General features: G+C 42.3%; 2 protein-coding genes across 2 annotated transcripts in view; one reads left to right on the forward strand and one right to left on the reverse strand.

The window, feature by feature from the left end:
• The window catches only part of LOC309564423 (uncharacterized protein), a 130,615-nt gene that overhangs the window by 89,421 nt on the left and 21,889 nt on the right, over positions 1-19,305 (reverse strand). Inside the window, exons 10-12 of the mRNA XM_082269053.1 lie at positions 13,957-14,070; positions 13,517-13,655; positions 9,313-10,864 (exon numbers count right to left, since the gene is read on the reverse strand). Of these exons, the coding sequence (XP_082125179.1) occupies positions 9,313-10,864; positions 13,517-13,655; positions 13,957-14,070 (1,805 nt within the window). The remainder of the gene's footprint in view (positions 1-9,312; positions 10,865-13,516; positions 13,656-13,956; positions 14,071-19,305) is intronic.
• Positions 1,488-3,360, forward strand: LOC309562705 (E3 ubiquitin/ISG15 ligase TRIM25-like). The gene has a single exon (XM_082266990.1). The coding sequence runs from the start codon at positions 1,498-1,500 to the stop codon at positions 3,049-3,051; it is 1,554 nt and encodes a 517-aa protein (XP_082123116.1). The 5' UTR covers positions 1,488-1,497; the 3' UTR covers positions 3,052-3,360.

Raw genomic sequence — 19,305 nt, forward strand, 5'->3', positions numbered from 1 at the left:
GAGTCTCCTGGAAAGGTTTTTCTTTTTGCATATTCCTGTACGTATTGTAGTACATGAGCATTGCACTAGGGTTGGGGGGTTGTTTTGGTTGCACCCGTAGATGCGGTGATGTAGTTGTATTTTTCTTGTCTCATTGTCTGTTATTTTCTTGTCTGTTTTCTTGGGTTTTTTTTTTTTTTTTACTTGTACCGTATTTTCCGGCGTATAAGACGACTGGGCGTATAAGACGACCCCCCTAATTTTCAAGTTAAAACATAGGTTTTGGGCTATACTCGCCGTATAAGACTACCCCCCTTCCGAAGCAAGGCAACACCATTGAAAAACGTCAGATTTCTCATAGATCTCCAAGGTACCCCAAGTACTGTAATACATGTAATCTCTCATAATATCTCCAAGGTACCCTAAGTATAAGTATTACCGGTAGATGTAATCTCAAGACGCTGGCTGTGTGGGAATCCTTTATCGGTATACCGTATGTACCGTAGCTTCGGCTACATACAGTATACCGCGTTGAGCCAATCACAGTGAGCGATGTATTCTATTATTGAATGCAAAGCCTGCTCGGATTGGCAGAGTCAGAGAGGCGGGCTGATGTTACTCCGCCAATCCGAGCAGGCTTTGCATTCAATAACAGAATACATCGCTCTCCGTGATTGGCTCAACGCGGAATACTGTATGTAGCCCTTAGCTACTGTACATACGGTATACCAGTACAGGATTCCCACACAGTCAGCGTCTTGAGAGATTACATCTACCGGTAATACTTATACTTAGGGTACCTTGGAGATATTATACTCGGCGTATAAGACGACCCCCCATTTTTGGGGGATTTTTTTGAGGTTCAAAAGTAGTCTTATACGTCAGAAAATATGTTTAAAAATCAATAAAAACAATTTTATAAATAAAAAAAAGAAAATGGAAATGTGGCATTGTTGCAGGAATATATATATATATATATATATATTTTGTTTATATAATTTAAAAACACCCAGGGGTGATCAAATACCACTAAGGCCCCGTTCACATTGCCGCGATCCGACTTGGGGGGGCGACCTCCGAGGTCGCGGTGCGAGCAGCGCGCCGCGACCTCGGAGCGGCCGGCACGGACTTCATAACATTGAAGTCTATGGCGGTCGCCTCCGGGTCGCCCCAAAGAAGCTCCGGACCCTTTTTCTAAGTCAGAGCGACTTGTGTCGCTCCTATTAGAACGGGTCCGCAGCTTCCCTATGGAAGGCGACCTACGGCGACCTACGGCGACCTGTGAGGCGACCAGGTCGCCTCACAGGTCGCCTTAGTGTGAACGGGGACTTTAAAAAACCCTATTTGCGTGAAAAAATAATATAAAATGCTGAATAGCAAAAAAAATGGCCTGGCTATGAAGGAGGTAAAACATTCCAGAAGTCAAGTGGTTAACGTGACTGTTATTGCGACATCAGCAAGACTTGTTTTCAAGCCAAAGGTTTATTTAGGTTTCGTTTCCTGCAACTGCTGCTAGCGATGGCGTCTGCTGTTTTGAAGGAAGAACTGAACTGCTCCATCTGTCTGGAGGTTTATAGGGACCCGGTAAATCTGAGATGTGGTCACAACTTCTGCCAAGGATGCATCAATCAGGTGCTGGATAGTCAGAAAGGACAGGGTGCCTTTACTTGTCCAGAGTGCAGAGCAGTGTTCAAGAAACGTCCTTGGCTGCAGAAGAATGTAACTCTGTCTAACATTGCAGAGCGATTCCACTCTACTTTGCCTGACCAGGAGAAGACCGGGGTCACCTGTACATACTGCGTTCACTCTGCCGTTAAATGTTGTCTGCACTGTGAGGTTTCCCTGTGCGATAGTCACCTGAAAGTCCACACCAAGTCACCGGAACATATATTAATCGAGCCCACCACATCACCAGGGAAGTGGAAATGCTCCATCCATAATATGATCCTGCAGTATTACTGCACCGTGGATTCCAAATGTATCTGCAAGTCATGTTTGCAAGATGCCAACCATCGCCGACACCAGGTCCTGGCACTAGGTGATGCCTCCAAGAACAAAAAGGATAAACTGAAAAAGACTCTTACACAACTCACCTCCGAAAGAAAGGAGATCGAGAAAAGACTCAAGAGTCTACAGGAGAAGAGAAAAAAAGCCAATGACGCCGGAACTGCCTTCACAGCACACGTTGGTGGTCTATTCCAACAGATCCGCCAACGATTAGATGCTCTTGAAGTTCAGACCATCGACCAAATCACCAAGCAAACAGAAATAAATGCAAAGCCGGTCTCTGATTTGATCCGACAGCTGGAAATGAAGATGGACGAGCTGTCTAGTAAAATATGTCACATCGAGGAGCTAAGCAACATGACGGACCCTCTAACGGTCCTAAAGGAGAAGGAGTCAACCGGAGCCAACTTTTACGTTACCGAAAGGAGAGGTCGCCAAGATGTCCCTAGAATCGCAGAAATAGATGAAACTTTGATCTGTTTGAATTTACACAAGCAAATATCCAAAATTTTGATGAGTGCTCCAAAATTGCTCAACATTCCCGGGTTGTCAGAAATACGGCTTGATAAGATGACGGCTGCAAGTAACGTGGCCATTTCCCCCGATTTATTGTTTGCGGAGGGGACAGAGGATAACTTCTTTATTGATGACACATACAACAGGTTTGAGTCTTACCAGGTGTTAAGCAGGACAGGACTCGGTGAGGGTAGACATTACTGGGAATCTGAGTTGTGTGACACCAATAACTGGAGGATAGGGATGTCCTACTACTCGATAGCCAGGGATGGAGGCAATTCTGTCTTTGGGAATACATTTGAATCGTGGTGCCTGTGCAAATGCCCAAAGGGTTATTCCTTCAGGCATGATGGCAATCGCATCTTTATATCCTCTTCGTTCAATAGGCTTAAACGCTTGGGAATATATCTAAATTTCGACAAGGGGCAACTCTCGTTCTATAATTTGGAGCCGGAGATTAGACACTTGCACACTTTCTATGATAAATTCACGATGCCGCTTCATGCTGCCATCAGGGTGAGCTATGGAGTCTGGGTGAAACTCAACTAAAAGCAGGAGGGCTTTGGGATTGATAAAAAGATTTGCAGAAAACCATTGGGGTTAGCCAAGAACAAGAGAAACCAGGAGACGTCACCATTCTTCAGAAAATTTGACATTCGACTTTCTAACATTGGAAAATAACTTTTGGCAATTTCAAGCATTTTTAACCCATTCTAATACAGAAGTTACTTTTCTTGATTGCTGACTTGTCACCACAGACAATGGCCGAATTGGGATAGAAATGGGCCATTTATGCAGTACATGGACAGGTTTGTTCAGCACCCACGGCAACGATGCGGAACTGCGCCCCCTCCCACTCTCCTAGAAGGGCAGTGCCACCCTTTGCCCATTCTCAGCCCCCTTTGCACCAGCTGCCCATGGTTGCCATGGAGTCTTTGTTAGGGCAGATACCCAGCCATCCAGTTCTGCCACGAATATTTATGGTTGGGTTGTTTGTATATTACATTACATGTAATTCATTTATATACATATTGCACACAGCTGATTGGATGGATTAGACCTATTTTCCTCATATATTATATTATTCTCTCTATGTATAATTCTTTTCTCCTCTTCCCTTTCATTTTATTACATGTACATTTTTATTCATGTCCGAATAGGGAGAATTCATTATAAAACAGATAAAATGTACACTATATACATATATATATATATATATATATATATATATATATATATATATATTGTAATGTAATTCCTTTATTTACATATTGTAAGACACACAGCTGATTGGATTGATTGGACCTATTTTCCTTTTTTTTTCCTCTTTTATATATATTTTTACATTTTATATACAGTATATATATATATATATATATATACACACATATATGTTGTTTATGTACTTTGTGTATATATATATATATATATATATATATATATATAAAATCTCCTTTTAAATCAATATTTATGGTTGGGTTGCATGTATATTGTGTATGTAATTCATTTATTTACATCAAGTAATTCATTTATTTACATATTGCACACAGCTGATTGGATGGATTGGACCTTTTTTCCTTTTATTTATATATATATATATATATATATATATATATATATATATATTATATTATATTATATATATATGTTTTTTTTCTCTATATACATAACAGAGGTCTCTCTCACTTAACTCTTAAAACCTTAAGCTGAGTGATTCCCGGGTGATACCAAACAGTCCGACATCCGCTTACTGAGGCCGCGTGGTTACGTCACTGACGCGTTTCGTCATTCTGTCTTCTTCAGCGGACGCCAGCTGAGGCTCAAGCTTTCGAGAGTTGGGTGAGAGAGACCGAATTTACTGATGATCAGGTTGTGATTTTATTAATGCGATGTGAATGTTTCTATCATGTGAGTTTATTTTTAAGGGGTATGTTGATCAATAAATTATGAAAACAGGATCACTCTATGTGGTGAATTTATTTATCTTTCATGAGCATTGATCCAGTGTTGGAGGTTGAGACATTGAATCTACTAGTTCTATTCAAGGCTCCTTTTCATTTTAATCTGGTGAGTTGGTTTTCTGACGGGGGGAGAGGAACTCACATGGTGTGGTGAAAGCGTCACTTATCTGAAATAGCCTGACAAACCTCCGGACAACATAGCGGTGTCATCGTCTCATCATTATTTATCATATTATAAGTGAACTTTTCTATTTTTTTATCTGAACATCCTTTTTGGATGCACGCACTTTAGCGCTATAAGTGTTGGGGCAATTAATGGTTAATATTCATTACTGATTATCTTGCAACTACTTTTTTTTACAATAATAAGTATATATTTGGGTGAGAAATGTCATACTGAACGTATTAGGGTCATACATGACCACACTAGCACATATAGAAGGGAAGATACATAGCTGTCAGATATTGGATTGGTTGCTTTGAGTGACAACACTGCTTAGACTGATCTCTTGACATCACAAATTGTATATAGAATACCAAACTCCAAGTTTCAAACCTCCGTGGTGATATCTCGAAATTCCCACACACATGAATTTGGGCTGTTTAGTGTATTGTGCAGAGAGGGGACACTAACAGTTTTAGGTTTTCTTAATACAAAGAAATAATTTCATGCACAATTAAATACTTTTGGAGCATCAGTGAAGCGGATGTGGGAAAAGAACGCCATTGGCTGAGGAATCAACAGTAACAGCCCTTTGGCAATATTTCACAGGATTGCGCAATCTGTAAACCTGACTCTAGAGCAGTGACGGCGAACCTTGGCACCCCAGATGTTTTGGAACTACATTTCCCATAATGCTCAACTACACTGCAGAGTGCATGAGATCCATGGGAAATGTAGTTCCAAAACATCTTGGGTGCTAAGGTTCGCCATCTAGAGTCTAAAAATACTTTAAAGTGGAAATCCAGTCAAATACTAGCAATACTTAAACCTGCACCCACTTCCATTCTAAGCCATATACTGACTAACCTGTAAAGCAGGGACCCTTAAACTACGGCCCTCCAGCTGTTGCGGAACTACACATCCCACGAGGCATTGTAAAACTTTGACATTCACAGACATGACTAGGCATGATGGGAATTGTAGTTCCTGAACAACTGAAAGGCCATAGTTTCAAGACCCCTGCTGTAAAGGAAAGATGTCTATACTTACCTAGTCTGAGGGTGTTCAGTTCCGGTCACATGATCAGCTCCCAGCTCCGGCTTCAGTATAGAGGAGGGACAGCGACCAAGGGATGCCCCATAGTTGGCCTAATGGGTGACGTCACCACATAGGCATTACAGCCGTTGGTGGCGATCTCTTCTCTTTACTGCGGTTGGCCACTTGGGAGATCATGTGACCAGAACTGATCACCCTCAGAATAGGAAAGTATAGACATCTTTGCTCTAGGACAGGAGTCTCCATTCTGACCAAAGGGCCAGTTTATTATCCTTCAGACTGTAGAAGGGCTGGACTGGGGCCAGTAGGAGAAGAAAATGTCCTGGCGTTGGAAACAATGCCCCATGATTATTGTCAGTGGAAGGAATAGCACACCATCATTGGTGTCAGTGGAAGGAATAGGTCCCCATCATTGGTATCCATGAGAGTAATAGGGCCCCAGCATTGGTTTCCATGGGAGGAATAGTTCCCCATTGTTTAGGTCAGTGGAAGGAATAGTGCCCCATCATTGGTGTCCATGAGAGTAATAGTGCCCCATCTTTGGTGTCCATGGGAGGAATAGTTCCCCCATTGTTGATGTCAGTGGAAGGACTAGTGCCCCATCATTGGTGTCGATGAAAGGACTAGTGCCCCATGATTGGTGTCCATGAAAGGAATAGTGCCCCATCATTGGCGTCCATGGGAGGAATAGTTCCCCATTGTTGGTGTCAGTGGAAGGAATAGTGCCCCATTATCTGTGTCCATGAAAGGACTAGAGCCCCATCATTGGTGTCCATGAAAGGAAAAGTGCCCCATTATTGGTGTCCATGAGAGGAATAGTTCCCCATTGTTGGTGTCAGTGGAAGGAATAGTGCCCCATCATTGATGTCAGGGGGAAGAATATTATCCCATTATTGGTGCCAGTGAAATAAATAGTGTCCCATCCTTGGTGTCAGTGGGAGGAATAGTGTCCCATCCTTGGTGTCAGTGGGAGGAATAGTACCCTATCAATGGTATCCATGAGAGCAATAGTGCCCCAGCATTGGTGTCCATGGGAGGAATAGTTCCCCATTGTTGGTGTTAGTGGAAGTAATAGTGCCCCATCATTGGTGTCCATTGGAGGAATATTTCCCCATTGTTGGTGTCAGTGGAAGGAATAGTGCCCCATCATTGGTGTCAGTGGGAGGAATAGTGCCCCATCATTGGTGTCAGTGGGAGGAATAGTGCCCCATCATTGGTGTCAGTGGGAGGAATAGTGCCCCATCATTGGTGTCAGTGGGAGGAATAGTGTCCCATCATTGGTGTCAGTGGGAGGAATAGTGCCCCATCATTGGTGTCAGTGGGAGGAATAGTGCCCTAATGGCAGGATAAATGCATACAAAGGGTTGCATCCGGCCCCGAGGTCGCAGTTTGGAGACCACTGCTCTACGAAGTAGTTGGTGTATGGCTTAGAATGGGGGTGGGAGAAGGTTATAGTTAGTATTTAACTGGATTTCCAATCTAATTAAAAAAGTACCGTAAGATATTTGGTGGAAAGGGAATCGGATGAGACAGAATTATGCCAGAAAAATGGCGGCAACAAATTAATTTATGAACCCCGTTCCAGCAGTAAGCACAAGTTATATCTGGCATCTGCTTTCCTGAGTTCATTTAAATGTTTGCAAATATCATGAAGAAATAGTGTGTTTGGCCCCCCAAAACACGTTAGAGATTATACGACCATTTTATGAAAAATTAAAGCAATTTTTTGCCCTCTTCCACCATCGGTCTGGTGCTTGTGGTGTACAGTGCTTCCCGAACGTAATTACAGCACTTCACTTTTTCCACATTTTGTTATGGTACAGCCTTATTCCAAAAAGGATTACATTTATTATTTTCCTCAAAATTCTACAAACAATCCCCCATAATAAAAACTAAAAGAAGTTTGTTTGAATTTTTTGCAAATTTATTAAAAATAAAAAAGGAAAAAATCCCATGTACAGAAGTATCACAGCCTTTGCCATGACACTCAAATTTGAGCTCATGGGCATCCTGTTTCCACTGATTATCCTTGAGATGTTTCTACAACTTGAGTGGAGTCCACCTATGGTAACTTCAGTTGAGTGGACATGATTTGGAAAGGCACACGCCTGTCTATAGAAGGTCCCACAGTTAACAGTGCACGTCAGAGCACAAACCAAGCCATGAAGACCAAAGAGTTATCTGTACACCTCCGAGACAGGATTGTATGGAGGCACAGATCTGGGGAAGGGTACAGAAACATTTCTGCAGTACTGAAGGTCCCAATGAGCACAGTGGCCTCTATCAGTTTGGAACCACCAGGACTCTTCCTAGAGTGGGCCACCCGGCCAAACTGAGGGATCGGGGGAGAGGGACCTTAGTCAGGGAGGTGACCAAGAACCCGATGGTCACTCTGACAGAGCTCCAGCATTTCTCTGTGGAGAGAGGAGAACCTTCCAGAAGAACAACCATCTCTGTAGCACCAATCAGGCCTGTATGGTAGAGTGGCCAGACGGAAGCCACTCCTCAGTAAAAGGCACATGACAGCCCGCCTGGAGTTTGCCAAAAGGCACCTGAAGGACTCTCAGTCTCAGACCATGAGAAACAAAATTCTCTGGTCTGATGAAACAAAGATTGAACTCTTTGGCCTGAATGGCAAGTGTCATGTCTGAAAGAAACCAGGCACCGCTCATCACCTAGCCAATACTATCCCTACAGTGAAGCATGGTGGTGGCAGCATCATGCTGTGTGGATGTTTTTCAGCAGCAGGAACTGGGAGACTAGTCAGGATGGAGGGAAAGATGAATGCAGCAATGTACAGAGACATTTGATGAAAACCTTCTCCAGAGCACTCTGGGGCGCAGGTTCATCTTCCAACAGGACAGCGATCCTAAGCCCCGAGCCTAGATAACAAAGGAATGGCTTCGGAACAACTCTGTGAATGTCCTTGAGTGGCCCAGCTAGAGCCCAGACTTGAACCCAATTGCACATCTCTAGAGAGAGAAAATGGCTGTGCACCGACACTTCCCATCCAACCTGATGGAGCTTGAGAGGTCCTGCAAACAAGAATGGGAGAAACTGCCCAAAAATAGGAGTGCCAAGCTTGTAGCATCATTCTCAAAAATACTTGAGGCTGTAATTGGTGCCAAATGAGCTTCACCAAAGTATTGAGCAAAGACTGTGAATATTTATGTACATGGGATTTCTTTCCTTTTTTATTTTTAATAAATTTGTAAAGATTTCAACCAAACTTCTCTCACGTTGTCATTATCGGGAATTGTTTGTATGAATTTTGAGGAAAATAATGAATTTAATCCATTTTGGAATAAGGCTGTAACATAACAAAATATGGAACAAGTGAAGCTCTGTAAATACTTTCCAGATGCGCTGTATGTACATGCTTTGACATACATGTCCTCCTTCTTTCAACACTGTCTTTGTCAGTACAATACATCCTAAGGGACAATGCCATCAATCTGTTTCCAGCTTCAGTGTCCTTGCATCCTCTGATGTTTAACTAGAATATCTTTCCGCGTGAAACATGTCCCGCACTCTGAACATGAAAAAGGACGCTTGCCTGTGTGACTTCTCTGGTGCTTAACAAGTTCCGACTTTTGCGTAAAACATTTCCCGCACTCCGAACATAAATACGGCTTCTCCCCAGTGTGGATTTTAGAATGGATATCGAGGTTCCCTTTCTGGTTAAAACTTTTGCCGCACACGGAACACAAGAACGGCCTTTCGCCGGTGTGAGTCCTCTGGTGCGTTATAAGCTGTGCTTTTCTCAAGAAGGATTTCCCGCACTCCAGACAAGAAAACCTCCTCTCCCCGATGTGTATCTTTTTGTGCGCAGTGAGTTGATATTTGGCCTTAAATGACTTGCCGCACTCGGGACACGAAAAAAGACGCTTGTCTGTGTGAATTTTCCTGTGGACGAGAAGGCAATTTTTCCCCCGTACTTTTTTCCCGCACTCTGGACACGAAAGTAACGGCTCTCCAGTGTGGGTCTTCAAATGGGATCTGAGGGACGCGTTGTGCGTTAAACCTTTGCCACACTCTGGACAGACAAACGGCTTCTCGCCGGTATGATTCCTCTGGTGTATAACAAGATGGGATCTACGAAGAAACGATTTGTCGCACTCCGAACACGAAAACGTCTTTGCGCCACTGTGGACCGCCTGATGTAGAGCAAATTCAGATTTTGAATCCAACAACTTCTCGCACTTGGGACACGAGTAAGGAGGCTCGCCCATGTGAGTGCTCTGGTGGAGGAGAAGAGATTTTCGAAAAAGGAAACATTTCCCGCACTCCGGACAGGAAAACTGCTTCTCGTGAGTGTGGATCTTCAGGTGTTTCTTGAGGCTTGACTTACAGAAGAAACTTTTGCTGCACTCGGAACACGAAAAGGGCTTCTTGCCGGTGTGAAGGATCCGGTGTTTATTGAGTTGCGATTTTTTTATGAAGGTTTTATCGCATTCAGAGCAAGACCAATTGTTCATGTGAACCCTCTCATGTGAGGTAAGTCCTAATCTGCTTCCAAAACACTTCCCGCACTGAGAGCAGGAAAAGTTCTCCTCGCTAGTATGAGTTTTCTGGTGTATAACGAGTTCCCTCTTTTTAAAGAAGGATTTCTCACATTCTGAGCAGGACCACTTTTCCGTATGAGATTTTTGATGTGTATAAAGGTCGCATTTTCTTGCAAAAGATCTCCCACATTCGGGACATGAATAAGGCCGCTCGCCATTGTGGACCAACGCCTGCCTTTCCCTGTGGCATCGTTCCTTGTGTGTAAAAATACGAGATTCTGACTTAAAATATTTCCCGCACTCAGAACACGAATAAGGCCACTCGCCACTCTGGGCAGATGTTTGTTTTCCACCGTGGTATCGTTCATCGTGTCGAAAAAGTTGATCTTTCGACTTAAAACATTTCCCGCACTCAGAACATGGAAAGGTCTCTTTTCCGGTGTGAACTCTCTGGTGATTAAAGAGTTCCTTTTTTAAAAAGAAGGTTTTCTCACATTTGAAGCAAGACCACTTTTTCGCGTGAGCTCTTTGATGTGTTCGAAGCTCGCAACGTCTTCTAAAAGATTTACTGCACTGTGAACATGAAAAGATCGTCGGTCTACAGCTTAGTGTACGGGATTGTTTTGAGGAAAATGGGTTGGGATGTAGTTCCAAAATGTTCTGGACATCACGTTCATCTGAGGGGAAAAAAAAATATGCAATTTTTTTATTAAAACACATTTATTAGATCGTGTTTTTGTACTCATGAGCCATGTATGTTAGTCAAGAAATAAACTGTTTTTTTTTGGACTATAATACAATCATTACACCAAAGAATAAACATCAGAGAAGATGCACAATGCAACCAAACCAGCAATAGCAAACTAATGATATAATGATGGACATGGACCTAGGTCACACTCATTTCTTGGGCACATGGTATGCTGAGCAATGGAGATGGACCTTCATATGGTTTACAGTATCTCCTTCTCATTTGTTGGGAACATAACGTTATATTGAGGAATGGAGATGGACCTTTCATATGATGTACAGTATCTCCTCCTCATTTGTTGGGAACATGACGTTATATTGAGGAATGGAGATGGACCTTTCATATGGTGTACAGTATCTCCTCCTAATTTCTTGGGAACATGACGTTATATTGAGGAATAGAGATGGACCTTTTATATGGTGTACAGTATCTCCTCATTTGTTGGAAACTTGGCATTATGATGAGGAATAGAGATGGACTTTTCATATGTTGTACAGTATTTCTACCTCATTTGTTGGGAACATGACGTTATATTGAGGAATGGAGATGGACTTTTCATATGGTGTACAGTATCTCATCCTCATTTGTTGGGAACATGACGTTATATTGAGGAATAGAGATGGACCTTTTGTATTGTGTACAGTATCTCCTCCACATTTGTTGGGAACATGACGTTATATTGAGGAATGGAGATGGACTTTTCATATGGTGTACAGTATCTCCTCCTCATTTGTTAGGAACATGTCATTATATTGAGGAATGGAGATGGACCTTTCATATGGTGTACAGTATCTCCTTCTCATTTGTTGGGAACATGACGTTATATTGAGGAATGGAGATGGACCTTTCATATGATGTACAGTATCTCCTCCTCATTTGTTGGGAACATGACGTTATATTGAGGAATGGAGATGGACCTTTCATATGGTGTACAGTATCTCCTCCTAATTTCTTGGGAACATGACGTTATATTGAGGAATAGAGATGGACCTTTTATATGGTGTACAGTATCTCCTCATTTGTTGGAAACTTGGCATTATGATGAGGAATAGAGATGGACTTTTCATATGTTGTACAGTATTTCTACCTCATTTGTTGGGAACATGACGTTATATTGAGGAATGGAGATGGACTTTTCATATGGTGTACAGTATCTCATCCTCATTTGTTGGGAACATGACGTTATATTGAGGAATAGAGATGGACCTTTTGTATTGTGTACAGTATCTCCTCCACATTTGTTGGGAACATGACGTTATATTGAGGAATGGAGATGGACTTTTCATATGGTGTACAGTATCTCCTCCTCATTTGTTAGGAACATGTCATTATATTGAGGAATGGAGATGGACCTTTCATATGGTGTACAGTATCTCTACCTCATTTGTTGGGAACATGACGTTATATTGAGGAATATAGGTGGACCTATTATATGGTGTACAATATCTTCACCTCATTTGTTGGGAACATGACATTAAAGCGGAGTTCCGGGCACAGAAGTCATTTTTCAACAAACATACCCCTGGGACAGTCAGGGCTAGTACATTCCACAATGGCTAGCCTCTGATCTGTCCCGGTTCGCACTTACCTTTTAGAAGAAATACTTACTTATAAAATTTCTTCCACAGCGTTTCCATCTCTCTTGTGGGCAGCTGAAGCCGGCGCGGTCCTCTTCGGCATCTTCTTCCGCGTCTTCTTCTCCCAGAATGCGCCTGTACCGGCCCCTCTCGTCACTTCCGGTGCGGCATCGCCCGGAAGTGACGAGCGGGGCCGGTGCGGTCGCATTGATTCCTGGGAGCGATGACGTTCAGCTCCCAGGAATCAGTGCAAGACCGGAAGAGACGACTGAGCCTCGGCACAGAGGGAGGAAGTGAAGACTAGGTGAGTATATTCGATATTCAATTACAAGGTGAGTAAATAAAAAAAAAAAACCTAACTATCCAATTCCTTTTCAGGTGAAGGTGTAGAAGCGGACGGGCACAAAAAAAAATATCGATTTTGTGCCCGGAACTCCGCTTTAAATTGAGAAACAACGTTATATTGAGGAATGGAGATGGACCTTTCATATGGTGTACAGTATCTCCTCCTCATTTGTTGGGAACATGACGTTATATTGAGGAATGGAGATGGACCTTTCATATGATGTACAGTATCTCCTCCTCATTTGTTGGGAACATGACGTTATATTGAGGAATGGAGATGGACCTTTCATATGGTGTACAGTATCTCCTCCTCATTTGTTGGGAACATGACGTTATATTGAGGAATGGAGATGGACCTTTCATATGGTGTACAGTATCTCCTCCTCATTTGTTGGGAACATGACGTTATATTGAGAATTGGAGGTGGACCTTTCATACAAAACCTTGTTTGTAAGGATGTTCTTTGTGCTAACAAAACTATTTTTCTCTTTCAAAACTTAGTAAACACTTTATGACACTAATCTACAAGCCATTATTGTATAATAAAATATACACATTTAAATGTGTTTACAGCTGGCATATCTACTGTTGCTGGTGTACCATTTATAATCCAGACTTATCTTGTAAAGTTTCTCCCTGTAGTGTCTATCACTCACCTGTGCCTATACCTAGGGAAGATCTCTCATCTATAATAGTCTTTGCTATTCCAACCCCCTCTGTGTACTGTTGACTATCCCTCACGTATGTTTCTTCTTCCTTTTTAAGTTCTGATTTCATGTCAATTAGTTCTTCACACTAAAACCATAAAATATCTGTCAGTACAGAAAAAAAACGTTGATTTTTTAAAGATTATCTCAAAGTATAGATACCCCAACTACCTGATTATGTTGAGCGTAGTTGTGATCTTCCTGTGTGGAATCCCTGGAATACAGAGGACGGGGACATCTCTCTGGTGGGTTCCCATTACTGGATCCATCTGTAGGAAACACACACACTGACTGAATACATTGTTTCTATATGTTAATCAGATGATGGGGGATCTAGGTGGAGCCTCCGTACTGCTCTCTCCTTTACAATAAAGTCTCCTCTTACCCGGTGATGTGAGGGGCGGCTGATTTTCCATCATGACGTCCTTGTAGAGATCCTTGTGTCCTTCTAAATACTCCCACTCCTCCATGGAGAAATAGACAGTGACATCCTGACACCTTATAGGAACCTGAAACACACAATGATACAGTCACCATCCCAGAATACTCCTAGTCCTCACCGCTCCGGTCAGGTCTGTGTTTTATTAATAGAGATAAGAGTGATGTCATGTGACCTCCCAGAATCCTCCTCACCCCTCCGGTCAAGTCTGTGTTTTATTATTAGAGATAAGAGTGATGTCATGTGACCTCCCAGAATCCTCCTCACCTCTGGTCAGCAGGTAGATGATCCCTAGGGATAACCTGGTTGTCAGGACTCTGGCTGCCGCCTGCTTACTAACAACCAGCCTGAGCAGGAAGCTTTCACCTTTAGTAGTAATACATCTGCTCTGCTGGTGAAGGTTCGACTCGGCTGACCACCTACTTAGTTCGGTTGTTTACCGAATCAAGCAAAATTCAGCCCGAACCCCGGAGCTCATTCCTAGTTGTTATAAACATTCAGATCCATCAACCACAGAGAGCTCAGTGTTCTCTGTACAGCACTGCGGTATATGTCAGAGCTATATAAATGTTTAATAATAATAGTATGTGACTGTGGGGGAGGGGACATTAGAGTGTCAGCTCCTCTGGTACAGAGACTGATGTGACTGGCTCAGTGATCTCTGTACAGAACTGCGGTATATGTCAGAGCTATAGAAACAAATCAGATAAATGAATATACATTTATACTATATAAGTGTTTATACTATATAAGTGTTTATCATCATCTTCTGGAGATAAAAGACGTCACAGTGACTATGGAGGAAGAGGACGAAACATGACGGGGGGGGGGTTACTGGGTGTAAATATAAAATAATATCTTATTACCTCCTCTGCTGCCAGTTCCAGCAATGTCTCCTCTCTACTTCCTCCCGACTCACCTCTCACCCGGGACTTCCTTTTTATACTTGACATCACTTTCTGTCTAAGAGCACTCCCTGTGGCGAATAGAGGAACTGCAGGTTTCACTCATTCATAATGTGATCTCTCCTCCTAGCACGTTACGCCCTCAGCTCATTTTTAATCAGGGCGCTAATTATCATAAATGAGTTAACACCTGGAGACATTTTTCTGTACGGGTAAAGCAAATTAATTAAGTAAATCAAAGTAAATTAATTAAGTAAATGAAAGCGTTAAATTACAACTTATGACCACATTTGCCATGGTTTCAAGTGTAGTCATGTAAAAAGAGTGATCTAAAAAATGTATGTTCAGTATAAAGAGTTTAGCCATTTGACCTCCGGGGAGGTACAGTGCATCTGCAAAGTATTCACAGCGCTTCACTTTTTCCACATTTAATGTTACAGCCATATTCTCAAAATGGATTAAATTCATTATTTTCCTCAAAATTCTACAAACAATCCCCCATAATGAAAACGTGAAAGAAGTTTGTTTAAAGTCTTTGCAAATTTATTAAAACAAAAAAAGGAAAGAAATCCCATGTACATAAGTATCACAGCCTTTGCTCAATACTTTGATGAAGGACCTTTGGCACCAATTACAGCCTGAAGTCTTTTTGAGTATGATGCTACAAGCTTGGCACACCTTTTTTGGGCAGTTTCTCCTATTCTTCTTTGCAGGACCTCTCAGGCTCCATCAGATTGGATGGGGAGCGTCAGTGCACAGCCATTTTTAGATCTTTCAATCAGGTTCAAGTCTGGGCTCTGACTGGGCCACTCAAGGACATTCACAGAGTTGTCCTGTAGCCATTCCTTTGTTATCTTGGCTGTATGCTTAGGGTCGTTGTCCTGTTGGAAGATGAACCATCACCCCAGTCTGAGGTCCAGAGCGCTCTGGAGTAGGTTTTCATCAAGGATGTCTCTGTACATTGCTGCATTCATCTTTCCCTCGATCCTGACTAGTCTCCCAGTTCCTGCCGCTGAAAAACTCTGCAGAATGTTGTTGCCACCATCATGCTTCACTGTAGGGATGGTATTGGCCAGTTGATGAGCGGTGTCTGGTTTCCTCCAGACATGATGCTTGCCATTCTGGCCAAAGAGTTTAATCTTTGTTTCATCAGACCAGAGAATTTTGTTTCTCATGGTCTTAGAGTCCTTCAGGTGCCTTTTGGCATTATTCAGGCGGGCTGTCAAATGCCTTTTACTGAGGTGTGGCATCCGTCCGGCCACTCTACCATACAGGCCTGATTGGTGGAGAGCTGCAGAGATGGTTGTTTTTCTGGAAGGTTCTTCTCTTCCCACAGAGAAACGCTGGAGCTCTGTTAGAGTGACCATCGGGTTCTTGGTCACCTGAGGAATTCAAATAAGCAGTGAAGTTTAGCATTAAGGTGGCCACCTAAACTCTGAAAGGAAATGGGTATCCAATTGTATACCCGCTTACCCAGAGAGAGAACTAATGGAGTCCTTAAAGGGGATCATTTTTCCTTAAAGGGGAAAGTGAAAGCAAAAGAAAGTCCCAAATTTTGGGTTGTCCCCAGAAAAGTCAGAGAGGGAAATCTTACAATGGGGACACTAGTTCTGGTGACAAGGGGATCCAATTGGGTTTTTTCTAGTTCAACAAACCAAGTTTATTAGTAAGCAGTGCGTACAAGGTATAGAAGCATAGTACATTGCAATCAAGAAAAAAAAAGAGAAAATACGGGTTCATATTAGGTACAAAACAGGGTAACTGTACAATACGAAGTTCTCAAATGTAACACCTTAAAGTAAATACGGAAAAAAGGCCAATATCTCAAACTGTACAATCCCTGGGAGTATACTAACCTGGTTTCTATGAGATAGGCTCAGTGTGAAAAATCCCATGTCCCCATGTAAGTTCATAGACATGAAATCAGTCAACGCAAGTGTCAGACTGCTCCAACCATCTGTCCCAAACTTTGTTGTATTTGGATGGACAGCCCCTATGGAGGTAGATCGATTTCTTGTATGGCAGTGTGGAGTGTATTTCTGAGATCCAGGCCTGAAAAGTAGGGGAAACCGCCTCCATCTAGTGATGCGCCACAAGCTTCAGTGCACTAAAAATAGTTTTGTGCAAAAAAAGTGGAAAGGAACTTGTCCACGTCAACGTCTGGAAGCAGGCCTAGTATACAAGGTTTGGATGGACAGCCCTTATGGAGGTAAATCACTTACTTGTATGGCAGTGTGGAGTTATTTCTGAGATCCAGACCTAAAAAGTAGGGGAACCACCTTCATCCAGTAACGCGCCACAAACTTCAGTGCACTTTAAAGAGTTTTGTGCAAAAAAAGTGGAAAGGAACTTGCCCACGTCAACATCTCGAAGCAGACCTAGTATACAAGATTTGGATAGACAGCCCCTATGGAGGTAAATCACTTTCTTGTATGGCAGTGTGGAGATTATTTCTGAGGTCTAGGCCTGAAAAGTAGGGGGAACCGCCTTCATCTAGTGACGCGCCACAAGTTTCAGTGCACTAAAAAGTGTTTTGTGCAAAAAAAAAAGTGGAAAGGAACTTGCCCACGTCAATGTCTAGAAGCAAACCTAGTATACAAGGTTTGGATGGACAGCCCCTATGGAGGTAGATCAATTTCTTGTATGGCAGTGTGGAGTTTATTTCTGAGATCCAGGCCTGAAAAGTAGGGGGAACCACCTTCATCTAGTGACACGCCACAAGCTTCAGGGCACGAAAAAGAGTTTTGTGCAAAAAAAAGTCGAAAAGGAACTTGCCCACGTCAACATCTCAAAGCAGACCTAGTATACAAGATTTGGATGGACAGCCCCTATGGAGGTAGATCAATTTCTTGTATGGCAGTGTGGAGTTTATTTCTCAGATTCAGGCCTGAAAAGTAGGGGAAACCTCCTTCATCCAGTGATGCGCCACAAGCTTCAGTGCACTAAAAAGAGTTTTGTGCAAAAAAAGTGGAAAGGAACTTGCCCACCTCCTCGAAAAAAAATCCCAAATTTTGGGTTGTCCCCAAAAAAGTAATAGAGGGAAAATCTTCCAATGGATACACTAGTTCTGGTGACCTCCAAAAGAATTCCCTTAACTTGCAGGGATTCCCTCTCACTTCCTGTTTTGACTATGGAACAGGAAGTGAAGGGAAATCTCCCAAATGGGATACAGGTGTCAAAAAAATAAACTGACAGGATTATGAACCTCCCTTACTCTATCTAAAATGAAAAAAATGTTTTGCCTATAATTCTACTTTTTTTTCTCTTAAGAAAGAATGGGAATGGTATATACTCTCTACAAAAAGCAATTGAAACAGACATTTTACAAATATTAGAATCATTAAAGGTATTTATTGAGACATTCACAAAGCACATTTTTATATACATAGACCCCAAGTGCAGTTCTTATTCATTTAATGGCTATGAGTAATGCTCTGGGCGAAACGCGTTAGCGTGTTATTCCTCTATCCTGCCATGTAGCTAATTAAGAATCGTTACATTGGATGATACTGCGTAGCCAGATTCATTGGATTGGTGGAATATCGCTTATTCATTTAAAATTTGATAATTTCTCTATTTGAGGGCCATACTGTATATTAAATGGATTTTTAGAACATGGGGATAGAAGAAGAGCTTGTTTTGTCCACTCCACGTATCAACCTGGTATTGCAGGTCCTCCAAAACCAGTTAAAAATTTTTTTTTATTGGACTTTGGTGAACATTACCAACATGGTGTTATGAGGACATGGTCGAGTCAAACTCATCTGATAACGTTTATGTGATTAGAGGTTCAGCCATGAATGGTGGTCAAGTCAAAGTCATCTAAAAACTTTTATGTGATGGGAGTTTCAGCTTTGGATGGTGGTCAAGTCAAAGTCATCTGATAACGTTTGTGTGGTGGGAGGTTTAGCCATGGATGGTGGTCAAGTCAAAATCATCTGATAACGTTTATGTGGTGGGAGGTTCAGCCATAGATGGAGGTCAAGTCAAAGTCAAATGAAAACATTTATGTGGTGGGAGGTTCAGCCATAGATGGAGGTAAAGTCAAAGTCAAATGAAAACATTTATGTGGTGGGAGGTTCAGCCATAGATGGTGGTCAAGTCAAAGTCACCTGATAACATTTACGTGGTGGGAGGTTCAGCCATGAATGGTGGTCAAGTCAACGTCATCTGAAAATGTTTATGTGGTGGGAGGTTCAGCCATGGATGGTGGTCAAGTCAAAGTCATCTGATAACCTTTATGTGGTGGGAGGTTCAGCTATGGATGGTGGTCAAGTCAAAGTCATCTGAGAACGTTTCGTGGTGGGAGGTTCAGCCATAGATGGCGGTCAAGCCAAAGTCATCTGAGAACATTTATGTTATGGGAGGTTCAGCCATGAATGATGGTCAAGTCA

Source organism: Pelophylax lessonae, assembly GCF_965119305.1.
Source record: "Pelophylax lessonae genome assembly, chromosome: 9".
In the NCBI taxonomy this organism is placed as follows: Eukaryota; Metazoa; Chordata; class Amphibia; order Anura; family Ranidae; genus Pelophylax; species Pelophylax lessonae.